Raw genomic sequence first — 23,265 nt, forward strand, 5'->3', positions numbered from 1 at the left:
AAAATAAAAGAAATAACTGAATGAAGACTCCTCATTTGCCTGGTTTGATGACAAAAATGGAGACAGGAATACTACTGGAAACCCAAGATTGAGCGTTTGCGTTTTTGTTATTCTGATGAATGACCATTTGCAGTCTGTGACTAGCTGTGTTACTGTTTAATCACTCTTTCTTCAAACATAAATATATGTATATAGAGAGAGTGATTGAATACCTACAGAAACCCAGGCTCCTTGCCAAACCCTAGGTATACAAAGATAAATGGGAAACAGTCCCTGCCTTAAAGGAAATGAGAAACAGATAAGTAAAATAACCCTTCTATCCAATAGGTGTTATAATACACAGAAACACAGTGATTGGGGGGAGCATAAGGAAGGAGACCCAACCCAGATCAGAGATGAGTGAAGGTCGGCGGCGGAGTGTCGCGAGGGAAAAGCGAATTCACGTTCCAGGGTGCCTGCTGTGGTCTGACTATCTCACCCCACGCCTGGCACATAGTGTTGAATCAGTGAAGGGGGTAAGCAGAGTGGCCCGTGACCTAACCCTAAAGGACCAGAGAAGGGATCTGTCTGAGCCTAGACGGGTAATCCCTCGCAGGTGAAGAGCGTTTTGGCGCCGGCGCAGACCTGGAGCCAGCAGCTGGCCAGCAGCCCGTTTGGCTGGTCTGGGTCCCCGGCAGCCCCACTGCTTGTGATCGCCCACACGACCGGTGATGAATGATTGCACTTTCCCGTTGCAGGCAAAGCGAAGGCTGGAGCTCGGAGAAAGCGGTCACCAGTACCTCGCAGATGGCTTAAAAACCCCCAAGGGCAAAGGAAGAGCCGCCCTGCGAAGTCCAGATAGTCCAAAAAGTAAGGATCCATTTGGTCTCGTACTCTCCTTGGTGTGGGCTTCCTACCTTTCAAAGCTGCTGGCTGCGAGGGTGCCAAGGTGGGGATAATTGTGGCACGTTGTGTCCTATTCCACTTCTCTCTCTGTTCCCATCCAGAAAATAACCGAGTATCTGCAGACCCCCCACAGACACTGCAGGGTCCCTTCGGTCCATGAATACTGACTCGGGAGGAGGCCTTTTTAAATGTGTGCGGTGTCATTTTTCAGCTCGGAATGCAAGCTCCCTGGCACCATTCTATAATCAAATTTAATTTTAACTTCTCTTCATGGACATCACTTTGGAGACCGGGCTCCCTGGGCGTAGAATTGTGCCAAGGTCAGTCAGGTCTGCGCCCGCCTCGTCCTCGGGCTCCGCACAGGGCGCTGTCAGAATGGACCAAAACCCAACCATGGTAGCTCGTTTTCCTTTCCACTGATTGTTTCTTTGACGAGAGAGAGAAGTAGGTTGGAAACAACGAAATAGCCCTTTAAGTCTCTGGTGTTTAATGGAAATGCTAAATTAGCATCTCCCCTTTCCTGGAGTTTACGAATCAGGCCTTCCCAAACCCTGTGCAATGAACACCTGCCTGCAGCTTAAATATGGTATTGAATGAGGACCTAACATGCAGGAGGGACGGGGCGAGTCGATGGAAAGGCTGGTTGGGTATTCTTCATTGACATGAATGCCGGTGCCCAGGTTCCAGACTCACACAGACCATGGACCCTGCAGAGCTGGTTGTGGGGGGTCAGGCTGAGCCCCTCCCACCGCCCCCATCATGAAAATGAAATGCAGGAGAGATTCGCAGCCCAGGCCCTCGTGGGTTGGGCTCTGCACGTGCTGGTGTTCAGAGACCATGGCACGGTTTCATTCGTTCAACAGATAATGTTGAGGCCTGCCTTGTGCGGGACCCAGGGAGGAGGGTGAGGCCAAGTCGGAGCTCCTGGGAACATCACAGCACAACGCTTTCATCCAACGGGAATTCGTACTGTCCCTTTCTTTTCTAATAAAGCCATTTCATAGCTTTCTGTAACTTACCGAGAACACTGGCCGTGGCTTTGCTTGGATGCTAATCCTTGGGCTGCAGCGGGAAACAGGGCTCGCCTACCTGCGGAGAAACCCTTCATTTCTTTACCTTTCCCCCTATCCCCCCCACCCGCTCGGCTTTTGTTTTTCTTTAAGCTCCAAAATCTCCCTCAGAAAAAACACGGTATGACACATCCCTTGGTCTGCTCACCAAGAAGTTCATTCAGCTGCTGAGCCAGTCCCCCGACGGGGTCTTGGATTTGAACAAGGCGGCGGAGGTGCTGAAGGTGCAGAAGAGAAGAATCTACGACATCACCAACGTGCTAGAAGGCATCCACCTCATCAAGAAGAAGTCGAAGAACAACGTGCAGTGGATGTGAGTACGAGCCACGGCCCCGGGCCCCAGCGCCACGTTCACACCCGCGCTGCTTCCGCAGGCTCCTCCCCGCTGCCCCTGAGCCCCCAGCCGAAGGCCAAGGGCTCTTTGCCCTTTAGATGCAGTCGGAGACATTGGGTTGGCCTCAGGCAAGGGGGTCCCTGCCCACTCCATGAAGGTGCTGTTTCTCTGCACCCAGGAGGCCGCGTGTGCTCACGTGTGTCATCTGAAGGATGCTGGCCCGTGTCTGCGGCTCGTCTCTAACAGGGGTTTGGAAATGAACCACAGCTCAGTATGAACACAGCCGTGTAGCTGTCCCATGGCCACGTATCCTCATCCGTGGCTCTAACGGCGGGTCAGCTTGCTTTCTGTGTAAAAATAGAGGCAAGACTTAGAGGACTCAGTCCCTCCTGGAGCGCAGGGATGATAACACATGTCCCCTGTCCACCGACACGCGTGACTCAGCGTATGGTTAGTCTCGTTTGTGAATTGCGGACGGAGCACTCGTGTGGCCGGTATTTTAGGAGGAACGATGAAGGCATTGTGGGAAGGAACAAATCTGTTATAGGCTGGCTTTGAGAAAAGACTCCCTCAAACGTGATTTGAGTGCAGGGAACGTTTTGTCCTTTTCAGGAATTTTGTGACAATTCAAGTGACCCATTTTGGCCTGTGGTTTAGAGAAACCTGTTGGGTAGTGGTCTTTGTTCAGTGTACAGTACACACATCTGTTCCCTTAACCTCCTTTTCCCTTTCCGTGGTTGCTAGAAGACCCACAGGAACTACCTAGGTCTTTTGTGCTTCCCGAATGATATTCTGTTGAATTTGAACCAGTCCTCTCTTCTTTCACATTTTTCTCTCTCTCAATATCTCTTTATCCTTTTTTTCCACCCGTTGTTTCTCTTTCCTCCCGGGAGGCATGTGGCAGGCAGGGGCGCCTCCTTTTGCCCTTTGAAGTTGAGCCTTCCGAAAAAACAGGCCTCCTGGAGGACAGAAACCTGGGAATTACAGTGTTGGGGGTTTATTGGGTTTTCTTGCCGTCCACTTAATTTCTGTAGTGTGAGAGGTGAAAGACTGTGCGGACAAAAAGTAAATACAAAAGTATAAATGTTCTGATGTTAACACTCGGCTAATAAGTGTGTCCTTCTGTGTCAAGGGGGCACATCTTACTCAAAAGGACATTTCTAGGGCGGGGTGCCTGGGTGGCTCAGTGGGTTAAAGCCTCCGCCTTTGGCTCAGGGTCCTGGGATCGAGCTACCTACTTGTGATCTCTCTCTGTCAAATAAATAAATAAAATCTTTATTTTTAAAAAAAAAAAAAAAGGACCATTTCTCGCTGCCCCTCCCCCGCACGCTCTCCCCCTTGGCCCCTGAGCAGTTACGAAGAGTCTGTGTTTGGGTTCCCAGGGGCTGCAGTCTGTCTGAAGATGGGGGCATGCTGGCCCAGTGTCAAGGCCTGTCCAAGGAAGTGACCGAGCTCAGCCAGGAAGAGAAGAAATTAGATGAACTGATCCAAAGCTGCACCCTGGACCTCCAACTGCTAACCGAAGACTCAGAGAACCAAAGATATCCTTTGTGCACCTGTTCCTTGGGGGTTAGTGCCTTCTAGAACACAGCCAGTGTTGACAGGCTGACTCTTCTGCACAGGTAGAATTTTACTCTGGTTAACGCATGTTCTTCACGTGTGGTTGGGGACATACGGATACACGCAGCACGCCGGGCGGCACTGTTCTCAGATAGATAAGGTGTCAGCGTTAATGACAACAACCAGCAGCTCCCTCTCTGCCTCCCCAGATTTCTGGTGGGCGTTCACTGTCACTGTTGGGGTTCTCATATTCTATTTTCTTTTCATCAGATATTGGAGCAATAGGAATTTGTTGAATCTGTCTGAGCTATAGCTGAAGGAACGAAGAGCCTAGAAAAACCATTCTGTAGCCTCTACCCATGCGTTAATGCTGATGCTCAACACCAGAAACTGATTTCTGAATCACACGCCCTCCCACCCCCGATGCCTGCAACATCTCGGTCTATCCATCCATTTACAGACATTGGTCCTTAGAAATAGTTTTAAAAGCCAGTTCTTGTCAACTGGCTGACAATCTGTTGGCCGTCACAGGAAAACTCGCTCTCAGCATCTCACTCCCCACAAAAAGGGAGAAAGATGACTTCTTCGCGTTGACAAGAAGTTTTTGCAGTATTCCCAGTTACGCGTAGAAGATGAAGCCCGTATTTTAAGAAACCTCACCTCTTAAGTTGTGTCCCCCGCTTCTGATTGTTCCACATTACCTTTTATGTCTGAGAGGCTTTCCCTTGGAGGGTAGGGGGACATTTATTGTTCAGTTGAGGCTGTTTTTTGAAACCGCGATTACTCATTTTTTGTCGACCACAGGATTGATCTTGCCCACCGATAATTAGTGAGGTGGAGAAGAGGTGTGGTGATTTGAACCCCCCAGTGGCAGCCAGAGTGGGCTTATGAGGGAAGAAACAAGAATAGATCTAGTTAGGACGAGACAGGGTGGTTACATGTGATTGGCAGCTCTCTGGAATGTGCAGCTTACAGCCTCGTTGACAACATCAGCTTCCTCTGGGGCCTTTGTTGCAGACACTGAAAGCTTCCTTGCGGGGAGCTGCTAACCCAAAAAAGCAAATTCAGGAGGGAGCCACAGTGGAAGTACTTTTAAGTTTGTAAGATTAGAAAGAAAACGTGTTTGCACAATTTATTTCAATTCGCCATTCGGTTCCGAATGTGGTACAGCTTGTTCACAAATGTGTTGAAATTTTCCTTCCTGCAGGATGTTGAGTAACTTGTAGATGAGTTTTTATTTTAATAAGTACTTGTCACGTAGCTTTTTGACAGTGGACTTGTGGGGTAGGTACCTGGTTATCAGTTTTTCCATGTTCTCAGTGAAAACTCAGAACTATCAAGTCTCATGAAGACAACAGTTGGCTTCCTTGACGAGGTACATGGTGACCTAAGGCCCAGACTCTTGCCTGAGCTGTCCTGTCAAGCTCAGTGCTGAATTTGCTGTCGTGTCAACCATTAAGACTTAAACTTAAGGAAGACAATCTGTGATAGATGTCCCTAGAAATACATATAGATTTGGGGTGAATGTGCTTTTTTTCTGCACAGTAGGCTCCTAGCTTCCTTCAATTTCTAATTAAAAGCCACTGTTCTAAGAGAAGCATTTCCTCCTAACTCTCTAAACCCTATTTCTGTATGAAATTTGTTAGATCACAGACTCAATTTTCTAATATTATATGACCTGCAGAAAGGCCTTCATTGAGTCATGTGATTTGCTGTTTTATCCTAGGCATTTTTTGTGGGCTAACATAAAAAACACAACAGGCTAAAGACATTGTACGTTATTTATGTCACTCCGTGTCCCTTATAGAAGAGAGCTATGTGACTCTTATAAGAGAGCTATGTGAACTCCTTTAGTGCCAAGTAAAAACTCGTCTCTCCAGGCAAGTTTGCATGAATACTCTTTATCATGTAGTTAAGTACCATAGCCTTTCATGATATCCTCTTAGGCTCAGCCACCAGGACACTTAAAAGAATTGTTCAGCGCCCAGAAGTCATGACCAAGGGTAGGGAAATACTCTTTCACTCTCGTTTCCTGCGACAGTGTTTCTCAAATTAATTCAGGTTGCAGAGCATTTAGAAGCTGCTTTCCCTCCTTGTGAACACTGAAATAGTGATAGTGATATTGTAGAAAGGATAACTTTTTTCTAACAGAAATGATGACTTTCTTATCAATAGGCAGTATGCAATCACAACTAGCCCAAGTGCCCTTAAGAAAACAAGCTGTCTGCCTGACCGTCTTCTGAGTTCTTCCACCTCTTTATCTGTTGGCTACTCATGTGTTCATGTGCGTGGCTAACAGTCGAGCAGCAGACAGAAGTTACCAGAGTTCCAAAAATTATATGGGCAAAGAGAGCTTAATTTTTTTTTTCCTATAAATTGGGATCTGCCATCTTTCAACTTGAGTGACAGAATACTTCACCAAAGTTCACTGAATGTTCGTGCTCCAGAGGAACCCGGCTAGGAAATCCCCACCAAACTGGGTCTGGGTTTTCTTCTGATAATTTAACTATTCTGTTTCCATGTTTAACATTCTCCATCACCATGGGCTTTTTAGAAATGAGTAGGAGAACGCTATGGATTTGTCTTTTTGTTTTGAGTATCAGAAAAGGTTTGCGAGAGATCCCGTGTGTCTAAAGATCGAGACAGAGAGACCAGTATATTCTTACGAGTCATAAAATACTTGAAAATTTTTCCATGCATCTGTTCTGTCAGTCTTCTAAATGGTTACATTCCTTAACACTCACTACGTTAGCTTACGTTACATATCAAGATATTCGAAAAATTAGTGGCCTTAAAGACCAAACTGTTATAGTTGTCAAAGCCCCTCCAGAAACAAGACTTGAAGTGCCTGAGCCAATAGAGGTAAGGAGATAACATCTTTGTCCATCTGCAGAGATCTTTTTGGAGTGCCCGAAGTTAAAGAATCATTGACATGTGGTCAAAGTATGCATTCTCCTGACACTCGATAGTTCTTTCCCATCCCTTTTACCTAACTGGAATTTCAAAAACATTTCAACTGTTCAGTACATATCGAGTGTCTCAAAAGTCTAATATTAACATCGTGGGGCCTCGAACGCAGGGTATGGTGCCCTGTCCCTCTAGTACTTTTTCTTTCTCAACATTTGGTATCTGGAGGTTCTGACTGATTTCAACCATTGGGGAATTTCATGTTGATTGCCTTGGATTTGTTCCCCACCAGGAATAGAGACATAAATGTTTTAAGGTATCTCCCTAACTTTAATTAAAAAAAAAAAAAAAAAAAAAGTATCTCCCTAACTTATCTTAGCACATTTTAAGAATTTATCTTTTAAAACATGTTTACTTTTAAGAAATCACATGTGACTTTGGCTGAATGGGTAGACAAGAATACTATAAGAAAGTAGGGAGCATATTCTTGTCATTAGTCTCTGATAATCTTTGCTAATATACGCCTGGACCCTAACTATAAGAAAAAGAAATGTAGCAGAAAGAAAATGCATAGAAAATAAAAAGAGAGTGAGCGTCACAAGCTCACATCTAGGGTAGAGTTCTCACCTAAATGATAATAATAGAACTATGACCCAGATGAAGGAGAATTTTAGTAGTTAGTGTGCTGCATCCTCTTATTAAACACTGCTCCTAGCACTTAATACTCTTCATCCAGTGGTTATTAAAGTTCACATAAAAATGCCCTGCCATAAAGGGATAGCAATATGGAAATACCGCCTTTGAAATACTTGAAGGATCTTTTCATAGTTTGCATAGAAGGAATATATTTGAAGAACACAGTTCACCTCTTCTTGGGCAGGGGTCCCCAAACTTTATCTTTAAAGGGCCAGAGAGTAAATATTTTTGGCTTTGTGAGCCATAACTCTGTTGGTTCTACTCAATTGCACAACTTTGCCATTGGAGCCCAAGAGAAAAAACAAAAACAGCCAGAGGCAATCCGGAAACAGTGGGAAAGGGCATGATTCTCTGCCAATAAAACTTTATTTACAAAGCCAGTTGATGGACTGGATTGGGCCCTCTGGGCTGCAGTTTGCTGGCCCCTCCTCTAGAGGATGACAGTCATCACCTGCTGGGGGGAGAGGGGGGAAGAAGCAAAATGAACAATGAAAAGTACCCTCACTTCCCATTTCTGGATGAAAATTACTATAGCTCTCGTGTCTCAGTTTGAACTTTTCTCACTTGTTCTGTCGATAGAGCCTACAAATACATTTGGCAAGTACCCAAGGGCCCATTGAGGTTTATTTGTGTCCAGAAGAGACAGAAACACACAGTCCAATGAAAACAAACAACCAAGACCACAATGGGAATATCCCGAAACCCCCTTCCAAAGGTAAAAATTCCACTTTTGTCATTTGGAAAGTATATTAAAAATGAAGGTGACCGGAAGGATCCGGTGCGGGAACCACATGCCTAGGCAAGAACCAAAAACTTCTGCTATTTAGCGCTATTAAGGTAACTTTTTTTTTCTTTTCAAAGGCAGTCTGAGTAGTTACAGAATCAAATCATGGTCTTGAGCCAATGACTCCTCCGCCCACAGACGGAGTCCCTCAGGCTTTCGCTATGGGCAGAAATCGCTTCCCTTACAGTGTTTTGGAAAGCCCGCTGGGGTGCCGAGTAAAGCTGTGAGCTGTCTGAATGAATCATCAGCTACACTTGGCCACACACCTTCGCCTGATGCCTCTGAGATCATGTTAGCAAAAAGGAAAGAGTTTGGAGCCAAGAGCCTTTTGTCAAAGAAGTTGAACTTGATTTCCGCTCCTCTCCTCAATCCCACCCCCTGGGGTGATGGGGACAGGCTATGGGAGGAAGACCCCGGGAGTATCTTAAGTTCTCCCCCTGTTTTCCACTTTCAGACTGGGGATATGTCTTCAGCCTTTCCCATTACTGTCTCCCAATATAGCCGCAAGAATTGGAGCGATTTAAGTGACTCGGGTCTGATTTGTAACACTGAGCACTGTGATTGCCACGGCAGCTCAGATGGTAAAACGAAAGATCACCTTTTTTTGCCACAGACATTCAAAGTGGTTATGTCTTATTACGTGCATTTTTAAGAAGTATCTTTAAAGACGTTATTTGTTTAAAAAAAAGACTAAGTGAAAATCCATTGAATCCCTACGAGGAAGCCAGCTTTTCAGCATGTATGTTTTGTTTTGTTTTGTTTTCCTTTAAATATTGACCAGCTGATAGCCGAGAGAAGTGTTTGAACTTGTTAGCCTCTAATCTTTGAAACGATTTGTATTCTTGTTTGCTAACCGTAGGCATCCCAAAAGTTGAGTGAGTTAGACCAGAACAGAGAAAAGTTGTCAGTCACGGTGCATGAGGTGGGCTGGACCACAGTGGTATCTGATTGTCCTTCCAGAAGGTCCTGGCTTTTATAACAGCCCCATGCATAGTCTTCCAAAAGTTGGTGTGATTTGTCTCCTAACTTATTTTTCGATTTCCTCCAATTTTTTTTTTCCCCCTTCAGACTTGGCTTCAACCAACTCAGGACATAGCGATTGTTCGATTTCTATGGCCAATCTTTCTCCTTTGGCCTCCCCAGCCAACCTCTTACAGCAGACTGAGGACCAAATTCCTTCCAACCTAGAAGGACCATTTGTGAACTTACTGCCTCCCCTGCTCCAAGAAGACTATCTCCTAAGCCTCGGGGAGGAAGAAGGCATTAGCGATCTCTTTGATGCTTATGATTTGGAGAAGCTCCCGCTTGTGGAAGACTTCATGTGTAGTTGATTATGCTTTGTGTGACCTCCCCTTATAAACCAATATTTTTTTATTATGGAACCAGAACATCTGTCATGCAGTGTTGCCCCTTCCTAACTTCTTCCTCTGAGATAGTATCATGAAGTAAACTACAAACTTCAGAACAAAGCTGACATTTTAATGAATTTAAAAGGGGGGGGTTGCCTTTTTTTTTTTTTTTTTGGGTTTTTTGTTTTTGTTTTTGTTTTGTCTAAACGCACAGTCGCGGGCTCCCTTGGGAAAGCCCTGCTTTGCTCCAGGCTCCAAAAATCTCCTGGATGAGTCAGCAATTGAGAAAATGTGCAATCAGGTGTCTCTCACCCGTATTTTTCTTCCCTCCCTCCCGGATTGGCTTGCTGTGCCTGACGGATGCGCTGTGGAATGGGGTCTGGCCACCTGGCCCACTCAAGAACAGCAATCTTCCTTAATAGCATTTCAAGCCGTGCCTTCTCCGCGGATTGCATGTCTTTGGGGTCTGCTAATATGGAACGGAACGGCAGGAACTGTAAACTTGAAGTCATGCAAAGTATGAAATGGATTTCTTCAGCTCTTCTTAGGAATATTTAAATTACTGTCATAATTCAGTGTAAGCTATGGACCTTGTGTCCTGCAGGAGGTCAAGGGAACCTGCACAGCCTTTCAGACGAAGAACCTCTTTTCCGATACTTGTTGCGGATACAGAAGAACAGTAGAGTTCTGCCGCTCGGAAGCTGTTGTGGATTTTCCGGTCTCCATTAACCACTCCCATTCCCCCGCCCCCAACGTATTTGTTAGTTTAAAGTTGATTTGTAGCAAATGCTTACTTAGGAGTTTTCTGTGGATTGTTTTCGCCTTTTTATTTTTATTCTTTTTAAATTTTTTTTTTTTTTTTTTTAGCTGCCATTTAAGCATTCCTGTGGCACCCAGCACCATTTCAATTTAATTGTTTACTTTGAAACGGTTTTTGCTAATTCACATTATTTAAGCAGAGACGTAGAGGACCTCTACTGATCAGAGCATCTATACGTGTGTGATCTAAGGTTTAACAGCCTCTGCAAGAAGTGTCACCCCACCTTGCTTCCTTGCCCAGGACGGGAGCTCGGAGCCAGCTGGTCCTGGGGCTCCCTCGCGGACACGGGTGGCCCGTTGGAGAGGAGAACCAGGTCAGATGACATAGCAGTCCCAAGGAGCAGCAGGTGTGGATCCCTCCGTCCTTGGGCTTCCCGGCCCTGTGACTGGGGCAAGGGCTCTCTTACTCTGCACTCAGGGAGACCACTTCTCAGGATGGGGTCAGATGGAGAGGCCTCTGGGGACAAAGATATCCCCACTGTGTCAGTGGCATTTACTTAAAAGCTGGTGAGAACAGGGCACTCCCACTGCATCGGGGGCTGCGATCGTCCTGGCCCAGAACCCATTCCCCTTCCTCTACGAAGGAGTCAGTTGGACCAAGGGAAGTCATTACGCGGAAGGAGAAGCGATAGAAGCCAGGGCCTCTCCTACTTTACTCTTCAGGAACGGTGTCCCCCAGTTGGAGGCTTCGTGTGAGCTGCAAATCCTACCAGTTAGGTCCAAGAATGGCTTTCCCATCGGCCCTGGGGAGGCACCCTTCTCCCGCTGGGCACATGGCATGGAACCTCAGGTCCATTGCTTGGATCCTGAAGACCACGGAAACGAGGGAGTCAGGTGAAAAAAAAAACAAACAAACAAACCTCAAAACGAAAATAGTTAAATTGAAATGCTATGTGCCTGACACTGTAGCACTCAATTCGTGGGTTTAACGGAATCGAAAATAATCCCTTAGGAAAAACACAAAATGAAACAAAAACAAAACAAAACAAACAAACAAACAAAAAACCACAAAAGCCCCAGCCAGTTTACTTAAGGTAGATTTCCACAATATGCAAAGTGGTGGTGGGGTCAAAATGAATGACACCAGCACTTTAAACTATTTGTGTGGGTATGCGTGGGTGTATGTTTGGGAAGAAAAACAAAGGTGCACATTATCCTCCTTTTTCTTCTTCGGCCTCCGTCCCCAGCCTCCTCCCTCACACACACTGGCTTTGGTACAAACAGCAGTGTGGTCTGTGATGAAGCTTTGGGGTGGGGGAGGGAGGGGGAGCTTTGTGTCAAGTGCCTACTGGAAATGCACTGTGGGGTTTTTTCCTGTATGGGAAACCATTTATGCCAAGCTTTTCCCCAGTTCCCATATGTATCTCATCTGGTTAGCTGCCTCTGCTTCAGCTCTGTAACGATTCTCTTCGCCAGCTGCACGAAGCTGACTTGTTTCCAAAGTCTAAAGACTGAGCTCTCACCTGGCTAGGTTGTTGTGTGTTTTGTTGACTTTCTCGTTTCGCCTTTCCGTAATGTAATAATGCCGTATTTATTGTTTTGAAGATGAAAGGAATACTAATAAGTCTTAAGAGTTCCTTCATGCATAAGATTTTTTCCAGTTAGTGGGCTGAGCTTGGTGTCCGTGAATTAGCCGTCCATGCTGTGTTCTGTTCGCATCGCCCATTTTTCCTTTCCGACATAGATTCTGGCACCCAAAGTGGGTTAGTGCTACAGTATTTGTGTTACTTTGAGTACTGAGTATGCAGGTTTTTCTGGTACCATTGAGTTGCTGCTATTAACGCTCACACATGAAATGGCTGAAAGTTACACGTGTGCGAATTATGACTGCGTGAGCCTTACAAAAGAAAAAGTGTACAAAGGGCAACACATGAGCTGTCAAACAGTATTAGGTGTGTGTTCACGTGTACAGATCTGTGCATAGCGATTGTTTTATTTAAGTTGATACGTAGTCTCCTCACACTTTCATTATCTAGCGATTTTGTACAAAAAAAAGAGAAAAAAACAGCAATTAATTTGTAAACACTGCCAGAATATTTTCTAGCGGGTTTGTAATTTTTTAAGAGTTGTTCTATTTTGTTTCTGGGTTTTTTTTTTGTTGTTGTTGTTGTTGTGGTTCTTGTTTCCGTTTTTGTTGTTTAAGTGTAGATCTGTAAATAAAACTGCAGTATTTAAAGCTTTAGCTTTCAGGAAAAAAAGAAAATAAGAACTCAGATGCGTGCATGACAGCCTGCGTGTGAGAGGAGGGATTTGAAGGAACATGGCTTGCAGAGTGAGTCGAGTGGCATTTGTCAGATTGTGGGAATTTCTTTTCCTACGGGGTACGTGATTTTTGTCAAGAGGAAGTATTTCTCCCAAAATTGGGAGTAGGCAAACTACTAATCGGTTTAGCTTTGTGTTGTATGCTAGTTTAAAAAAAAAAAAAAGAAAATATGTAATATAATGTAAAAAAAAAAAAAAGCTTTTATGATGGATTTTGTAAATAGATTTGTTACAGGGTAACCTGTTCTCTAGCTGTGATCTTATCACTTCAAATGGGTGTAATTTGAATAAATTTTGTATGGTAAAGGATCAATAAAATGATTTTTTTTAAGAGTTCAGACTTGTAAACGGCTTTTCTTAATGGTATCTTACGTTCCTGCATTAACTTCATTCTTAAAGACGTGCTTCAGCATGGAGAAAGGTGGCCTCAAAGCCTGAAAACACACCTGTATGTGGGACTTGAGGAACAGTGCCCGGACATTTGCCAAGCACCTGCGGTATGCCCGGCCCTTGGAGAAGTGGAAGAAGTCACCACGTCTCTGACCAGCAGCAAAAACCACTTTCAGATACAGAAGGATTTTTACTCTCCGTGGCAAGTCCAGTTTTATTTTTCATAACGAGTTACGAAGCCAAGACATTTTAATTCTCACGATGGGTAATTAACCACCCTTGTCCTGGATTCCATGTTCCGGAAAATGCCACCTCTGAGCAGGCTGGGATCTTTGGATGGCCATCGTGCCCTCTTCACCCTGAGCTCATCCTCTAAAATTCCAGCATATTATGTATGGTACGTACACGCGCAAGCCATCAATCAATACGCAAGGGTATAAAGTACGGAAACAAAACCATCCCTGCCCCTCCAACCTATTCACCCCGAAGGAAACCACTATCCTCATCTTCCCTATGCATCTACTTCCAGTCCAGTTTTTTCCAGGCATAGGACTCATGTGTGCGCATGTGTATTTTAACATAAATTGTACCATGTAGACTCCTCCGCAGCTCTTTTTCTTTCTCACTGTAGATTTGGACATCTTTCCATGTTTGCACTTACAGACCATGTTCACGGTCTTCAAAGCCTGTGTAGTGTCCCAGTGATTAAAAATGTATTTAAGAATTTATTTCACCCAAGTAATTTTTAAATAAAATATTTTATGTATTTATTTGAGAGACAGAGAGCACAAGCAGGGAGAGGGGCAGAGGAAGAAGCAGGCTCCTCTCTGAGCAGGGAGCCTGACGTAGGACTCGACCCCAGGACCCTGAGATCATGACCTGAGCCAAAGGTAGATGCTTAACCCATAGAACCACCCAGCCCACCCCTAGGTTATTTTCTTTTTGAATTTATTGAATGCTTATATTTTGCCAAGCACTATTTCTTTTTTATGTGGCAAAATACCCATAATGTGAAATTTACCATTAGTGACATTCAGTACATTTACAGTCTTGTGCAATGACCACCCCTATCTAGTTCCAGAACAATTTCATCATCCCAAAAGGAAACGCATACCCATTACCAAACCCAATACACTTGCACCCAGCAAACCACCCCCCGTACCCAGGAATGTTAATCTGCTTTCTTTCAATATGGATTGGCCTATTCTGGATATTTCCTGCAAATGGAATCATAGAATAAATGCCCTTTGGTATTTGCCTTCTTTCATTTAGCGTCATGTCCTCAAGGCTCATCCCCGGCCCAGAATGCGTCAGTACTTCATTCTTTTTTTAATGCTTGACTCGTGCTCCGTGGTGTGGATAGACCACATTTTGTTTATCCATTCATCAGCTAATGGACGTTTGCATGGTTTCTACCTTTTGGCTATTGAAATGCCAGGTACCATTTTTAAGTGCTTTATACGAGGGCTCTATGTTTTCTTGAAGCATGCATCACTAGCTAATATATCTGTTGTTTCTCTACTTCTAAAATGTCAACTCAGTGAGGAGAGGTACTTCGTGGGGCTTGAACTCACAAACCTGAGATGAAGACCTGAGCTGAAATCAAGAGTCAGATGCTCAATCGACTGAGCCAGCCAGGCAACCCTAAATATTGTTGTAGAGATGGGTTGTACTTGAGACAGTTTGAAGTTAGTCTCAGGAATATTAAGAGATAGGAAATAATAGAGAAGCTCATTGAACTCACTCATTCAGGATCCATTAAGAGAAATCATTAACTCATTGAGTCACTGAAGGATTCTGCAATTACTATATGCCAGGCACTGTTGTAGTTTCTGGAGTCCAAACAGAAGAAGGCACAGGTCCTATCAGCAAGAGGAAGCTTACAGTCTAGTTGGGGCGAGAAGCAAGTTTTAGCTGGAAGTAAATACTGAAGCCCAGATCTTGAATAAGGAATTTTTCTTTCTGAAGCCATATTTGAAAGACTTGGAAGGACAGATGATATAGAGGCAGAAACAGAAATGGAAAGAGGATGTAGCCTTACTACTGGAGAGCTTTACAGAAATGGGAGATTCTGATCCAGGATGGTGTGGGCGCAATTTCCAGCCCTGGACCTCTGCATCCAGATGTGGGAGTGCTTACAGTCCATTGCCCGGGTAAGCATGACTCAAATGTGAATAAACCAGTGGATTCATCTCCTAGAAACTGGGGAGCCTCCATCTAAACCAGGACAACAACCCCGAATCGAGAAGGGAAACAATAAGTGTAAATGGTAGGTCATGCAATGGGACATTTAGTGAGAATTCTCATACAGGCTTTTGAGAATGAATCAGCCAGGAGTCAATCAGAAGTTAAAAAAAAATAATAACCTTTGTAGCAGCAGATTGAGATGATCTGTAGAATACACAGAGAAGACTTTCCACGGTGCCCTTAAATCTACGACTTGAAGGCGGAAAGACAAACAGAGCAATTTATTAAAATATTCTAAAGTATTTTCTAACACTAAAAATTATGATTATGCTTTTCATGTGTGTGAAGAGCACTATCTAAAAAGCTCTGGAGTTCCTGATGCTAAAGTGTCTGAGAAGTGCTATGGGAAACAGAAGGGACAAAGTCTCACGTTCTCAGAAATGTGCCTCAGGAACGACATTTGTGCTTCTGTTGGGAGATTTTGCAACTTCGGTATGGACCACATCATGGAATAGGTGGCAGTAGTTGTGAGGGGAAAGAGAGGTTGTGTCTTCTCTTTCCTTCATCACCTTCAGGGACTCAACATACAAGCCAGGACCACAGGAATGGGAATTAGAACCCAGGGAATTAAGAATAAAAAAGCCAACCATTAATCAAGCCCTAGTGTTTTGACTCAAGACAAAACCATGTCAACCGGTAATGATGATCAGATCACAGAATTTGAGCTGCAAGGCAACCTCCTAAGAAGGAACTGGTTTCATCATGTGACAGTACAGCAATTTATTGTTTTTCATCAGGGGAAAAAAAAAGTTTCCAGCATCCTAGTCCAAGGCTCTTTCTGCTATGTCCGTAAGGTTTAGTTGCCCCACTCGGGCATGCTCAACGGAAACCTGCCTCGTCCAAGTTTTAGCCCTGGAACCATAGGCTGGCTGTCATGGTTAATTCATCATTTTGAATTCACATAGCTTCTGAGATTTCCTCATCCAGATTGTCCACGAGCACTATAATTTCTTCTACTCTTCCACACCACGTTTCAGAGGTGCCTGTTTCTAGATAGGATGTCTTATTTCCCCCTTGAAAGACTCAGACCTCTCTTCCCTTTCTCCACTTTTCAGCTTCAGAAGGACGTAAGACAGTTTTTTCAAATAACCAAAGTCAGGACATTTGCCTCAGCTAACACCTAAACTATATTGTATGTCTTATCCCTGAATCATCCTCAGTGTTGTACAGAGCTTTATAGTTTACAGAGTATTTTCCTATACCTCATCTAGTTCATCTAAAGCTATTCATAACTGATGGCGACAAGGACAGAAGTAACTAACCAACCTAAAAGTGACAGAACAAGCTATGCGCCATGATGTAAACTGAGGAAGAAAAGCACTTAGCTTTAAGCCATATTCTGTGGAGACCCAAAGAGCAAGAAAGAACATTGTGGTTCCACAGGAAGGAACTGAAATAATGACATCAGTGAATAAAAATTGAACCATGTCAACAAAGAGATTGTGTTTAAGTAGGTTAGGGCTGAGAATAGATGTTGTGTGTGTTTAGAAATGGGAGGAAGCAGGAGAGCTAAGATGCTTGAAAAGAGCCACAGCTAAATTCTGTCCTTGGCAGGAAACCAAAGAATGGCTGTTTCTCTGGTCGAAGAGAAGATACCATCTTTATTGACTCTGAGCTTGGGTGTCTGTTAAGGGGATAAAATAAGTGCTGAAGACATGGGCAGACACAGGACTGTCACTAAGGAAAGGTGAAGGTAGAAAGTATGGAAATAACTCCTTTACCTTGTCTTAGGAAGTAGATAAACTAACAAGTGGGGGCCAAAATTAATCATCAGGGTAGAACAAAGAACTGGATAGGACTTCCGCCCTACCAATATGGCAGATTAGATAGCCAGGAAACCCTCCTGTTATAAAACATTGAGATTGCATAAAAAAAAAAAATTTTTGTTGAGACTACAGGAAATTCCTAATTGGCTAGGAGAATAAAAAAGAAAACTGAGCAGAGGAAAAAAAAAAAAAAAAATGGAGGAGCATGCACATGGGAAAGCGAAGTGTGCCTAAAGACAGTCACCAATTTAGTTGCCAATACTGATGCTGGAATGGAGGGAAAGATGTCTCAACATCATGGGTCAAAAGAGAAAAATTGGAGCACTGAACCTCAGATTCTCAGATTAAGCCAGAAAAATTGGAAGAAGGCTCTAGTGCTCCAGGTGCTAATCATCCCCTGGCTTCCAGCAGAGCAAAATCCTCTCTGGACAGGTCCTTAAATAGGACCACAGACTTGATCTACCAAATCTGAGATCACAATCAAAGATCATCAAATACGTAAGGAAACGATCCAACACCAGGAGCAGAAGCAGGGATCTCAGATTTAGATGTCAAGGGATTCAAACGGAATTATCAGGTACAGAATATAGAATAAACATACATGAAATGTGTAAAGAAATAAAAGACGGTATCACAGAAATTACTTACTCAAAGCTTAGTAAGAGTTGATCAAAACCTGCCACATCGATTAGAGAAAGGATAAAATACAATGTTAAAACTTTTAAATAAAATTGTGGAAGAAAAGGGGGGAGGGAATGATGGCTAAAGCAGCAGATTAGATACGGCTAAGGAGGTTATAAAAAACTGGAAAGTAAATTACTAAGAATGTAGCACAGGGAGAAAAAGAGATTTAAAAATATATAAAGAAATATTAAGGGGCACCTGGGTGGCTCAGATGGTTGAACATCTGTCTTTACATCAGGTCATGATGCCAGGATCCTGGGATGGAGCTCCACATCAGGCTCCTGGTCTGTGTCTCCCTCTCCCTCTACTGCCCCCCCATCCCCTGGTCCACTTGTGCTCTCTCGCTCTCTCTGTCAAATAAATAAATAAAATCTTTTTTTCAAAAGGAGGGACAATCCAAAAGGTGACATAGCAGTTTGAATAAAACATCTCTTAAAAAGAAAAATAAAGAAAGAAAAGAAAAAATTAAGCGATAGGGAGCAGGAATTAGATTTTTTTTTTCCTCTGTAAAGAGCCAGATAATAAATGTTTCAGGCACTGTGACCTCAAGGTCTCTGTCAAACCATTCCGTTTGCCTGTGCAGCATGGAAGTGCCCAGAAGCAGCAGGTGCATAAGTGAGCATGGCTGTATTCTAATAAAACAATGATGGGTCCTAACACTTGATATTCATGTAACTTTTACTAGTCGTGAAATAATATTCTCTTTTTATTCTTTTCAACCATTTAAAAAATGTGAAAAATTGTTGTCAGCTCACAGCTGTACAAAAGAAGGTAGTGGGTGGTTTCTGGTCCAACATGTTAAGAGTGTGGATGTTGTCTCAGAGCAAGAATAAAGCAGAACAATGTGAAAATCAACAATTCTCCTTGGATTCATCAGAAAATTGAGATCCGGAACAAATCCCTGCCCTGAAAACTGGACAGAAAGGGAAATACAGAGAACCAGAGCATACCCAGAACACAAATGGCCACTGGAACTAGCAAATAGTATGAAAACCTAAAAATCAAGTGACTAATTGTGGGGGTCTGAGCATCAAGATAAAAGTCTCCTGAGGACCCAGTCTTAGGAGGATGCTTCCCACTTATACCAGTTTTTCCTTCCCACCAGGTTCTGAGTGAAGGTCAGAGAATGTTTCCTTTCTGCTTCTAGCAGGCAGAGGGGAAAAGTAGCTATTTTGAAATATGTCCAGAGCATTCTAGTCTCCTTAACAAAGGCCTGCTCTTGAGGAAAACAGTTTAGTCAGAGCCGAAATGATGTGGGGAAAAGGACATACCCAATTCCAGCCACTTCTAGTCTTCCTGTCCCACCTAAGGGGCAGGAAAAAAAAATGAAGAAACACAAACAACAACAACAACAACAAAAATACCTGAGATCCTGGTGGAGGTCTCAGTCCAGGGACACTGAAAGAATGATACACAATCATAGGATTATAGGATGCTTTCCATCTCCCACACCTTACCACCACATCAGCAGGACTGTGTATAATAATAGGGAACTACAATGGAAAGACTTGTAAACCACAGCCTTTATCTAAAAGGGAGGGTCTCTAGGAAAACTGAAAGACATCAGGAAAGACAAAAACAAGGACACAAGAGGAAATTTTAGCCACTGACACCACCACTATAGGAAATAGCACCACAGACTACAGGACTCTTAAGCAGATAAACACAAAAGCTCATGCTAAAGGCCTCTCTACCTCAGGTCTTTTTATCCTAAACCTAATGTCTGACTTCTGGCCAAAAGAAATAAGAAAAACAAAAGACAAGGAATGTTAAAAGACAAAAAGAATAAAGTTTGAAGAGACATCAGACCCAGACTCAGTTTGAGAATTATGAGACTGGGATTTTAAAATAACTGTGATTAACATGGAAGGGCTTTAATGTAAAAAAGTGGGCCTTAATACAAAAACAGATGGGCAATGTATGCAGAGAGATGGGAGCTCTAAGAAAGAATCCAAAGGAAATACTAGAGGGGCACCTGGATGGCTCAGTTGGTTAAGTATCTACACTCAGCTCAGGTCATGATCCTAGGGTCCTGGGATTGAGCCCTGTGTCAGCATTCTGAGCAGGGGGCCTGCTTCTCCATCTTCCTCTACCCGCCCACCCCCACTCATGCTCTCTTTCAAATAAATAAATAATTGTTTTAAAAAGGAAATGCTAGAAATTGAAAACACTTGAAACAGAAATGAAGTACATCTTTGATGGACCCATTAGTACATTAGACATGGTTGAGGAAAGAATCACTGGGCTTGAAGATAGGTCACTAGAGACTTCTCAAGCTGAAAAACAAAAGGAGAATGAGAAAAAGAAACAGATGATCTGGGGCTCCTGGGTGGCTCAGTGGGTTAAGCCTCTGCCTTCAGCTCAGGTCATGATCCCAGGGTCTGGAGATCAAGCCCCACATAGGGCTCTCTGCTTAGTGGGGAGCCTGCTTCCCCCTCTCTCTCTGTCTGCCTCTCTGTCTACTTGTGATCTCTCTGTCAAATTAATTAATTAATTAAATCTTTAAAAAAGAAAGAAAGAAAGAAAGAAACAGATGATCCTAGAAGAGTAGGAGAATATAAAAAGTTGCATCATATATTCAGTAAGAATACCAGAAGGAGAAGGAGAGAATGGAGCAGAAGAAAAACTCTAAGTAATAATGGTTGAAACTAATAGAATGCTGAATCTTGATTATATGGGAATTTTTTTAATTAAAAAGAATAATGGCAAAAAAAAAATGAATAATGGCTGAGAACTTCCCAAAAGTAACAACAAACACCAAACCATAATCCAGGAAGCTTATAGGATCGAGGAGGAAAACAGATCCATATCGTGGTACATTATATACAAGCTGCCAAAAATCAAAGACAAAGAGGAGATCTTGAAATAAGCTAAAGAGTGGGGAACCTTATTTGTAGAAGAGGAAGGGTAAGTATTACATTGAACTTTTCAGAAATCATGTGGGCAAGATGAGAGTAACTTGAAATGTTTAAAGTGTTGATGATAAAGTGTTGAAAGAAAAAATTAGCAACCTAGAATCGTATATCCAGAATAATTATCCTTCAAAAGTGAAAAGAAAAAAAAGAACTTTCTCAGACAGATAAATATTGAATTTGTTGCAAACAAATCCCAGCAAGTTATTTTGTGGATTGCAGCAAAAGTGGGTAATTAAAGTTCATATGGAAAGGCAAAATTCCCAGCATAACCAGCACAATACTGAAGAACAAAGTGGGATAATTGAGGCTATCCAGCTTGGAGACTTACTGTCACACTATAGTAATCGAGTCAGTATGGCACTGGTGGAAGAATAGACAAATGGATCTGGAGAACAAAATAGAGGGTCCAGAAATAAATCCATGAGAACATTGTCAAGTGATCTTTGACAAAGGCCCAAAAGCAACTCAATGGAGTAAGAACAGATTTTGTAGTCAATGGTAAGAGAATAGTAAGATCCACCCACATGTAAAATTTTTAAAAAATAAAAAATAAAGAAGAAGAAGAAGAATCTAGACATGGCCTTCACATCTTTCACAAAAATTAATTCAAAATGAATCATAGGCCTAAATATATGAAACACAAATCCATACGATGTGAAAAGGATATAGAAGAAAATCTAGGTCACCTAGGGTTTGTTGACAACCCTTGACATGCAACACCAAACAGGATCTGGGATGACCCTTGACATGCAACACCAAACAGGATCCAGAAAGACAATATCAATCAATAGCAATTGTGCTTACCTTACCTTGGTGAATTCACAGGTCTTGTTTTATTATTAAGTATCAAAACTTTCATGCTACTATGTACCTGTTTAAATGTAAAATTATTACATCATCTAAAATGTTTTTAACGTTGAACCCCAAAATGCCCAAGAAGAGATCAGGTAAGGGATCGACCAGGTCTTTGACAATGAACTGGTCTTCAGAATACCAAACAGGGTATTTCACAGCCCATCATATTGCTCATTAATAGAGAGGAATAACACACCGCAGGTTCAAGTCATCTTTTTTTTCTTTAGCTTGCTGTGTGCCGCAGTAAAGACCTCTGATAGATAAACGTCGAGAATTTGGTAGAACTAAGAGAAAGGCAAAGCTTTACAATTATTATTTTTTTTCTAAGCCAAGAAATAAATCAGAAACGTTAAAAAGAAGAACAACAAGAAGAAGAAGAGAAGCAAGGAGACAGAAAATTTTAGTTTTACTACACCAGGCCTATAGAGTGCTGTGCTTAACCCTTCTCTGAAGTGTTCTTGGGTGCAGACAGAGGGCTAGGAACTGTCCTTGATGAAAGCTGCTTCTCCTCCGGGGCCCTGTCCAGCGATGTCCAGCCACCTTCTCAAAGGCCCCAGCCTCCACTTGCTCATGGAGAGGTGCTGACAGGGGAGAGCCTGGTGAGAGCAGGAAGAGTTGACGAACAGCGATCTGCCCTGTGTGTTCTATTGCTTTCATAGTCATTTCTTTCTTTTTTTTCCCCTAAAGATTTATTTATTTGACAGAGAGCACACACACACGTGCACGCCCATGAGCAGGGAGGGGGACGGAAGGGTCCCCGCTGAGCACGGAGCCCGACAATGTGGGGTTCATCCCAGGACCCTGAGATCATGATCTGAGCCAAAGTCAAGAGCGGGCTGTTCAACTGTCTATGCCACCCAGATGCCCCACTTCCACGGTAATTTCATGAAAATACCAGGAAGTGGGAGAGGTTGGAGTGAGAAAGACCTTCCTGAGCCATTCTTGCTGCCTTATTCCTTCTTGTCTCGGTCTCACCTCCAAATTCCACAGCTTACCTTGCAGCATCTTTGCTCTCTCTTACTCCTGCCCTCTCTGGGTCCCCCTGTGTCTCGGGCTATCACAGTCTGTGGGACCTCGGCTTAAATACAGCTGTCCCACCCTGCCAGTCCCTCGCACCACCCAGTGTTAGGAGTTGGTATCTTGGTCCTTGCTGTTTCCATTCTGGACATCACGGTATGTGCTTCACGGAAGAACAGAGACAATAAAGCAATATTCTATTAAATATTTGTGGAAATACCCACCCAACTCAGTTTAAAACCTTCCTTTTTCTATCCTGTTTATTGCACTTTGGGTGGAAAATACGTAGTGGGAATGTATGAACTTTCAGGAAATATACATATTTTCATCTTTTATTTAGCTTCTTAAATTAAAATTACAAAGATACTCTCTTGATGGAAAAACTACCAATATTTTTCTCTCCTATTTCTTTTGGCAATTATTTGGCATAACTGAAATAGATAGTGCTAACCTTATAATGGAATTCTACCTTATTTATGAAAGCTTCTCTTGTTTTAGGATGACTGTTTTTTTTACAAGGGCAAGGGGGTGACATAAAAGAAACCGTCCTCTCCCTTCTCCCACCCCTCAAAGCTGCCATGCCCTGGACCACTTTCAGGATACTGCATGAACACAAGAAAGCCTTAACTCTCAAAGTTAAGTATAAAAATAAAGTTTCTATAGCTTCAATTATCCAAAATAGAGTGGTTTTGAGGCAACCTCCCAAAGTTAATTCTATAGCAGCA

The 23,265-nt window shown here is 43.1% G+C and overlaps 1 protein-coding gene across 4 annotated transcripts in view; it reads left to right on the forward strand.

The window, feature by feature from the left end:
* E2F3 (E2F transcription factor 3) overlaps positions 1 to 13,002 on the forward strand; it is a 75,289-nt gene extending 62,287 nt beyond the window's left edge. For 2 of the 4 annotated variants that reach the window (XM_082731038.1, XM_082731040.1), the window contains exons 2-7: positions 738 to 849; positions 2,049 to 2,268; positions 3,672 to 3,830; positions 6,597 to 6,711; positions 8,032 to 8,167; positions 9,305 to 13,002. In XM_082731038.1, coding sequence (XP_082587164.1) covers positions 738 to 849; positions 2,049 to 2,268; positions 3,672 to 3,830; positions 6,597 to 6,711; positions 8,032 to 8,167; positions 9,305 to 9,567 — 1,005 coding nt within the window. In that variant the 3' untranslated portion in view covers positions 9,568 to 13,002. The remainder of the gene's footprint in view (positions 1 to 737; positions 850 to 2,048; positions 2,269 to 3,671; positions 3,831 to 6,596; positions 6,712 to 8,031; positions 8,168 to 9,304) is intronic. The other 2 variants (XM_082731039.1, XM_082731041.1) reach the window with 1 other exon arrangement.
* Positions 13,003 to 23,265: the final 10,263 nt, after the last annotated feature.

Source organism: Mustela nivalis (genome assembly GCF_964662115.1).
Source record: "Mustela nivalis genome assembly, chromosome: 5".
Taxonomy (NCBI): Eukaryota; Metazoa; Chordata; class Mammalia; order Carnivora; family Mustelidae; genus Mustela; species Mustela nivalis.